The sequence below is a fragment of the Fringilla coelebs genome (genome assembly GCF_963513975.1).
Source record: "Fringilla coelebs genome assembly, chromosome: 14".
NCBI lineage: Eukaryota > Metazoa > Chordata > Aves > Passeriformes > Fringillidae > Fringilla > Fringilla coelebs.
In genome coordinates, this window is record NC_140040.1 from 2132138 (window position 1) to 2140422 (window position 8285).

The 8285-nt window shown below is 52.9% G+C and overlaps 1 protein-coding gene across 1 annotated transcript; it reads right to left on the reverse strand.

Annotated features, from left to right (window-relative positions):
- Positions 1 to 385: 385 nt before the first annotated feature.
- Positions 386 to 7778, reverse strand: MAP1LC3B (microtubule associated protein 1 light chain 3 beta). The gene is made up of 4 exons (XM_084215404.1): positions 7637 to 7778; positions 5068 to 5123; positions 2645 to 2751; positions 386 to 747 (listed from the first exon to the last, which is right to left on the reverse strand). Exons 1-4 carry the CDS (start codon positions 7674 to 7676, stop codon positions 573 to 575), a joined length of 378 nt encoding a protein of 125 aa, XP_084071530.1. The 5' UTR covers positions 7677 to 7778; the 3' UTR covers positions 386 to 572.
- Between the last annotated feature and the right edge of the window lie 507 nt (positions 7779 to 8285).

Sequence of the window (8285 nt, forward strand, 5' to 3'; positions counted from 1 at the left end):
GCGTGCGGTGCCCAAAAACCGGAGACACAAAGAGTTGTCCTTCCCCAGCTCACCCCGAGCACTTGCCTTAACCCCCTGCAGCGCTGACACGAATCTCATGGAGCTGCAGAAGGAAAAGCTCCCCTTTGGAACATTAAAATGCATTTGCTCTCATGAGAAACCTTCCCATTTAAAACCAAAAAATTTAAGGAATCGTAGGGAGATTTTCCAGCAAACTCACGGGAAACACTCTAGTTCCTCCCTGGTGCCTGTTTGCTTGTTAAAAGTAAATCAAGTGTCCCTTTCTCTGCAAGTGCCACATGCACAATTGGGCTCCTTTCGTCAGGTCCAGACCTGTAAGTGTGCCTGTGTGGAATATTATTAGGGCAGGTTTCAAAGCTGGAGGTGCTCGTCTGTACTGTTTAATAGTCACAAACAAGGCAAGGTGAGATGAGACACCTGCTAAAGCAAGACTATGCTAAGGACCGAGAGCGTAGGTGACATCCGGTTCTTTCCCTGGGGGGTGTGTGGGGAAGAGTGGGGGTGATGGCCAAGGGTCAACCCAAATCCTAGGCTAGGCCCAGCGGCGTGTCCTAGGCGGAGGCTGGCGCTCCGAAGGTCTCCTGGGAGGCGTAGACCATGTAGAGGAAGCCATCCTCGTCCTTCTCGCTCTCGTACACCTCGGAGATGGGCGTGGACACGCTCACCATGCTGTGCCCGTTCACCAGCAGGAAGAAGGCCTGGTTGGAGTTCAGCTGCAGGCGTCGCCTGGGGAGGGGTGAGGGGAAAGGGGGACAAAGGACAGATGGCAAGGACAGTCCTCAGCACTGACAGCAGCAAGGTCATAGCAGAGAATCAGGGAATGGTTTGGGGTGGAAGGATTTAAATAAAGCTCATCTCATTCCAACCTCTGTCATGGGCACCTTTCCCTGCATGTCCCCACCCAGCCCTGTCCCTCAAAACTGGACTGAATTCCTCTGCTACATCCAGGCAGGTGCATCCACTGGCAGAGCCCTCACTCGGGGGCAAAGCTGCACTCCAGAAGGGCACTGAACTGGAGGGACTGGGAAGAAGCACCCCGGGCATAACCAGGGACCTTTGGCTTGCAGCTCACTGGAATGAAAACCCAGAGATCCTTGGGAAGATTGTGAAAGACGGGCAGAGCTTCCTTGCAAAACCTGGGCAACTTTTAAACTGACTTTGTCACCAGCTCTGTAATGGCCTGGGTTTAACCTTGGAGCATCTTGCTCCCTCCCTCCCTCCCTCCCAGGAGAAGCAGGGTGGGAAGGGCAGGGAGCCACAGGCTGCACAAACTGCCTGGCACAGGAAACAGCTGATTTCTGGATTTCCCTTGGATCATTCTAGCTCTGGGGAAATGGGTGTTCCTGCTCAACTGCCTCCTGCAGAGCAGGTCTGCAGAGAGCAGCTCTTCCCACAGGATAAACCAAGTGAGCAACAGCAGCTCAGGAGTGTGGAGCTGCCACCAAAGCAAGGAAAGAATAGATCAGAAGAGCTTCCTGCTGCTTCCACTCACTGCTGAGGGGCAGCAGCAGCTGGAAACAAGGATTTATTTAGCTCCCAACCACAGCCCTGGACAGGGACCCTTCCAAAGGCAGACTAATCACTCCAGAGACAGCAGGCTGAGGGAAGGCAGCAGCTCTCCAAGGTTTGGGAAGGATGGGCTTTGCTGTGCATCACTGGAGCTGGCTGAGGCCCAAGTCTGGCCGGTACAAGTCATTTCTTAACAGTAAAGCCAGAGAAAAAAGGTGAGAAAATCCTTCAGCCTGCAGTTAACCTCTTTGCCCAGGGGCTTTCATGTTCCTGAAAAACTGGAAGACTTGAGCAACCTGGTTTCTGTCTCCAGAGCCCTCTCTGCCTTTCTTCCTCCTTCAGGAGCTGGGATTTGCCTGTGACAGTTTTTGTTTGGACACCCTGGACAACTCCCACGGCCCGTGGCCTCCACAAACCAGCTCCTGCTGCAGCATGACCAGCACAAAACAAGCTCTGGTTTGCTGCTCACTTCTGGAGAACCCTTCCTAATCAAACACTGCTGCTGAGCCAGCAGAGAGATGCACTTCTAGCAGAATTTCTGACCACACAACTTCCACTCGGGGCTGTTCCCCTCTGCCTTTCCTGTAAGCTGAGCAAGCAGCCAGGGCAGAAACACTCTGGCCTGAGCTGGTGTTTCCCAGCCCTCAGTGCTGTCACTGAGGGAAACCTCAATTCCCAAAGGATGCCAAGAGCATCCCCAAGCAGCAGCCAGAGCAGAGCTCTGGCTCTGAGCCCAAACTCCCCTTTCCAGTGGGTGGGAAGAGGCAGCCACTCCCAAGGGGGACTCCATGGCAGAAGAGAAGAGGCATCCCAAAATAGCCAAGCAGGAAGTGCTGGGCAGAAGGACCCCTGGCAGCCAGGGAGGGATTCACAGCCCCACACTCCTCCTACAGCTCTGGGAATGTTATTTCTCTTGGAGGCAGACTACCAGCCCAGCTCTCTTCAGAGTGGGGTTTTTCCAGCAAAGCAAAAGGAAAAGCACCTTCTCCTGGATTTGTCCTAGTGCTCGTTAGATAAATTTTCCACTTAGACCTCCCAAGTGCACCAGAGGAGGAATTAACAGAGCATCACATCTGAAGTTGATGAGTTCACACTGGAATCCCAGCAATACTACCTGATAATTTTGATTAGCTCGCTCATGTTGACATGATCTGGCACCAGGAACTTGGTCTTATCCAAAACTGGAAGCTGCTTCTCCCCCTTGTACCTTTCAATGATCACCTGAGAAGAAACACAAAAAGCAGAAGATGTGAAAGGCAGGAACAGTGTCTGGTGCCCTCATCTCCCCCCTCCCAGCTCCATTTCCCTTCATCTGTGAATGCAGCATCTCCAGTCTGAAAAGCAGCAATTCATGGTTGGGCTCAATTATCTTAAAGGTCTTTTCCAACCCAAACAATTCTGTGTTTCCATGAGAATTAATTACCTTCATGTGCTCCTCTGTTCTGTTTGCAAGAGCCACTGCACAGAGGGGTAACACACAGGAATTTTACAGCCCACATCCACAGCTTCAGTGCAATTTTAAGAGAGTTCCTTTGCTGCAGTCATTTAAGCCATCACTGAATTACCCAGCAACAAGGAAATCCAAGGAAAGATCAAGCCCACTTCCCTCTAACACACTGCAGTGGCTGACAAGGGGTTTGTGCTGCTGTAGAAGTCTGTCAGATCAAGCAGCTGCCACTGGAATTTCTCCGGTTTCAGGCCATCTCTTTAAGAACCACCACTCCAGCTGACTCTGCTGTTCCATTCACCTCCCATGGTTCCTTCCAATACGTGAGAAAAAGCTACTTTGGAAGGGTATAAACCCTCCAATTTCCAAATTAAGAAGAAAATTTCCTCAAGCATGCTCAGGAACCAGTAACTCTGCCAGGACTGCTGTGTAATAACCACTTAATTCCCAGAGAAACTGCAGGTTTCCCAACTTAAGGAACACCCTGCCCAGCAACTGAGGGTAGTTCCTGCTTTTGAGAAGTGATCTCAGAACTCGTGTGCTCCCGTTTCCAGGGCCATGTGGGGTTTGTTGATTCCCAGTCACCAGGAGCTACGTGACACCAGTCCCTTGGATCCTCTCCATGCTCACGGGGTCTGGCTGTGTTGATCCTAAAAAGCTGCACAGGTGAAGAGATGCTGATTGAATTCTACCAGAGAAAGAGCCTTACATCAGTTGAAATAAATGCTGGCTCATTCTGGGTAACAAAGCCCCACTATTTTTAAGCAGTAGATATTTCTAACAGCAGAATGGAGGATGTTGACAGCACAGGAGGGATTTATTATCTGGTGTGACATTGTCACCTTATCTCATCCAGAACTGCTAATGACAATAACGAGGCAGTGACTGGCCCAGCAAGACTCCAGGGATCCCAGCAGGGATAGCTGGGAGTTTGCATCACCACATCTTCAGCAAGTTCCTTGGGTACCTCTGAATTTTTGGTTGGAACCTGTCCATGGCTGATTTAAAGTGAGGGTTTTGCTATAAATCCCTGGCTTTCAATCTGTGGTCACAGAGCTTGGGGACTATGGCTAAGTGGTCTCTGAAAGGTGAGGGAAAAAGCAATATTTGTCAGGAAACAGATTTGCAAGGAAAGCACCTTTTGGGAAAATGAAACATTCCAAAAAGTCAGAAAATTTCTGCTGTGAAGTATTCCTTGTTCCTCTGCCCAGCTGCACAGGGAAACAGCAGTGGCAGCTCCAAAGTGAAGGAAGGAGTTTAAAGCCTAAGAAAAGCTGAAAACCTTTCAGTTTCTGTTTCTACAGCAGCTTCTGTCAGTGAGCTTGCTCATGGAGTGGGGAAAGTTTGCAGCAGTTGGTTCACAGCAGAATTTCCCCACACTAGGGTCACCAAATCTCATCACAGAGCCAAAGGCTGAGGGTCCCATTCAGTCTCCTCTGCTGAAGAACTCATCAGTGACAGAACACAATCCATGCCTTTGCTTGTAGGATATTCTCTGCATTTTCAACTTTAACTTTGAGGATGCAGTAAATAAAATAAAACACAAACTTAGGCAGCATTTGGAGCTGAGCAGCTGAGGAGTGACAGGGTGAGGGGTGATAGCCAATGTGAGCTGGACAGCCCAGCAGCATTCCTGGAGACCTAGGCACAGGCCCATCCCAGCAGAAAAGCATTTCTGTTCTTCCCAGCACAGGCTGATGAGCAAATCCATATCTGCCTCTGCACTCCTGTCTACTCTTCTTGGTGAGCCTCTGAAGACTCTTAAATTCGGAGAAGAAAACCACAGAGAGAAGAGCTGAGTGCTCAGGAGGATCTCAGAGCTCAGCTGGGGTGTGGTTTTCTTCCAAGTTACAAAACACAAGTGCAAAACTCCGGAAATGCCACTTCCTCCAGCCCCTGTGCACACCTTGCTGCACCACACCAACCGTGAGAATGACTGCTTGAGAATGCTCCTGAAATCCAGGCTCAGCCACCCTGAACAACCAGGTTTTCATTTGGTCTCCTCAGGACAGCTCTTTCACAGCTTTCTAACTGCTAAAAAGACCACAAGACTGGAAACTGAAGGAAAAAATGAAAAGAACTGGACTTACTGGTATTTTAGTGGGATGCTGATCCCGAATCAGTCGTACATCTTCCACTCTTTGTTCTGCAAGGAATTAAAAAAAAAAATCTGTTTAAACATTCACAGTTAATGCGGTTTTTTCCTTATTTCTCCACCAGTGAACAGAGGGACCATGTGTCAGGAAAAGCCAGGAGAAGAAATTCAGGCAAAGCAATTTCCAAATGGGCCAGCACTATCAGGAGTACAGCCTCTCCTGTGACAGCTGATCCCCTGCTCCTTAACCCAAGGTGACAAGTGCTGTGTGCACCTGCCTGGCACTCCTAGAAAGTGTTAAAGGAGATCCTTTCCTTCCCACACCCCTCGCTTTCTGCCCACTGAAGCACACATTTAACCTCACACAGTTAAGGCTTCAAATTACACCACCCAAATGAACAACTAAATACCCTGTGCTATTTCTGTCAGGTCCCAGAAGAGGAAATGGTCAACAATTATTTGAGCCCTGGGACTGGCCCAAGCCTGGCAGCATCAGCTTTCCTTGTGTGCTCTCCTGTTACCGAATTCCAGGTTTTATTTTGACTCGGCCTCACCCATTGTTGCAGGAACTGCTGGAGGCCCTGCTGGACCTACACATTTTGCCACTCTCCGTGCCAGTTTTCAGGATAAAGTTCACCTCTCCTCAGACAGAAATATTAATAGAACAGATATCATGAACCTGGCTAAAGTACACGAGGCAGAGTAAACAGCCCGGCTGCTTTCAGGGGCCGCCTCGTCTGTCTGTCTGTCCCCTGCCTACTTTCAGATTCAGTGAACTCAATTTCAAGCCTCTGTTCTTCAGCAGGACGGGGCTTTCCAGGCTGTTTTCAGGTTCCAAACAGCTCCGAGAGAGATGATTTAGTGTTGCATCACGGCTTGAACACACACCTGCCTAGGGAGAGAAGCACTTAGGCCAGCTCCCCGTTGGAATGCTAATGGCAGGACACTCAGCAATAACATCCCTCAGTCTCCTCAGTCCGTGTTTGTGCCCATGGAGCACATCCTTCTCAGGAGCCCGGCAAGGAATGCAGCTCCTGTGAATCACCGTTTGGAGCTGCAGGTGAATCAAGCAGAACTCAGGCAAGGAGCATGAAAAGCCTTCACCTGAAAGCCACCCCACATCCCGAGCCACATTCCCACAGCCCAGCAGGAGCACTTCAAGGGCAGAGAGTTCCACCTCGTTAAAATACTTTTTAAAATTAACCAAAAACACAAAAGATACGTGGAGAGAGTGAGACCAACCATCCATCTGGCAAGCACTAACTTTTCAGCTGGAACAGGTTTGTTCACAGCAATGTTATTCACCAGAACTCCCTGGAGTAGAAGGAACATAAACCGGGCAAATCATGGAGATTATTGTGTGTGGTGTGTTCAAAATCAGGCCCCAGTCAGCCACAGATAAACACTGTTCTCTGACGACAGTAGTTGCAGTGGCAACTGCTTGGCTGCCATCCTAGCTGAACTTAATACCTGCAACAGAGGCTGCTGACAGGCGATGGGGTCAACAACAGTTTTGGAAGGCTCTGAGAAAAGGGGTGGTATAAACACAGACTTCTGTCAGACCCACATCCTCCCCACTTCCCTGCAGGGAACAGCTCACATTTAGCACAACAGCAAAGGCAAGGGTGGGCACATCACAAAGCTCTTTTAAGCAGCTTGACTTTAACCCAAAGGCAGGAAGAAAGGAAAATCTGGATCAATTACTTCCACCAATTCTATCTCACGTACGGGATTTTATAGTTCATGCAGAAATAGGTTACGCTGCCAGTTCGTGTTACCCTCGTAGCGCTTCAGCTTCCCTCCCCGACACACATGGGCAGATCCCGAGCCCTTTGATTGCTCCGGTCCCATCCTAAGCACACACACAGAAGCGTGCCACGGCTCTATCGAGGCTGCTCCTTCTCGGAAGGCACTAATCTCATTTTCCCAGCCATCATTACACAGCTCTTTTCGATGCCCTGCTAGTTTTCTGAGCCAAACACAGACAGGAGCCACACGCCCCTGTGCAGTCGCGGCTGCCCGGGTGGAGAATTCCTCTCCCCGCGCCAGGCACCGGCTGCCAGCGGAGCTTTAATTCCGCTGCCACTGGCGCAGAGGCCGCCGGACACTGAGCAGACACCGGAGGGAAGGGCAGGCCCAGCTCCTGGCACACACACCGAGGATGTTTCCAGGCTCCTGGGAGTTTTGCAGTCGATAACAGACGATGCCATGAAGAGATCTCCCCACCCCAAGCACAGATCTCCTCAGCCGGGCGCAGCGCAGCTGCCACCGCACACCTCGCGACACCACAAACCCCCATGTCCCGAACCGCCGGGGTAAACAACGCCGGAGGACGGGCCGGGCTTGGACTCCGCCGCAGCCCCGAGCAGGCCGGGACACGGGGACGGCCCCGGGCCCGCTCCGCCCGCGGATCCCCGCTGTCAGCAGGAGCGGCCCGCGGATCCTCGCAGCTCCCACCGCCACCGGCCCCCTCCCCTCCCCACCGCGGCGATCCCCCCGCAGCCCGGCGGCACCGGCAGCTCCGGCGGGCCGCACCCCGCCGCGTCCCTCCCCGGGGCGCTCACCGAAGGTGCGGCGCTGCTTGAAGCTCTTCTCCGAGGGCATGGCGGCGTTCGCTCGGCCCGGGCCCAGCGGCGGCTCTGCGCGGCGGCAGCGGACACCTCCGAGTGCCGGCGCCCGCCCCCCGCGCCGCCGCGGCCGCTCGGCCGTCAGCTGACAGCGCGTCAGCCGGGCTCCGCCTCGCCCCGCCGGCATCTTGAGTGTGGCACGGGGCACCGCCGGCATGGCCGCGCGGGGTGACACACAGCCATGGTGCTGGGGGAATGTCACAGTGCCCTGGCTGTGTTCCCGCTCTGCCATGGCCGCCTCTGTGCCAGGCAGTGTTCTCCTCAGTGACACACAGCCATCGTCGCCTCGCTGCCAGGCCGTTGTCTCCTCAGTGATACGGCCATGGCCACCTCGGTGCCAGGCCGTTGTCTCCTCAGTGACACACAGCCATGGCCACCTCGGTGCCAGGCCATGCTCTCCTCAGTGACACAGCCATGGCTCCCTCGGTGCCAGGCCGTGCTCTCCTCAGTGACACACAGCCATGGCCACCTCGGTGCCAGGCCGTGCTCTCCTCAGTGACACAGCCATGGCTCCCTCGGTGCCAGGCCGTGCTCTCCTCAGTGACACAGCCATGGCCACCTCGGTGCCAGGCAGTGTTCTCCTCAG

What these genes read in the sequence shown, in the direction of transcription:
- MAP1LC3B (XM_084215404.1), bottom strand. Translation starts at nt 7,676, where the DNA reads ATGCCCTCGGAGAAGAGCTTCAAGCAGCGCCGCACCTTCG. An exon ending in AGCATCCCACTAAAATACCA is followed by an intron (nt 2,752 to 5,067) that starts GTAAGTCCAGTT and finishes GTTTCTTCTCAG; the next exon opens with GTGATCATTGAAAGGTACAA. An exon ending in GAGCTAATCAAAATTATCAG is followed by an intron (nt 748 to 2,644) that starts GTAGTATTGCTG and finishes ACCCCTCCCCAG; the next exon opens with GCGACGCCTGCAGCTGAACT.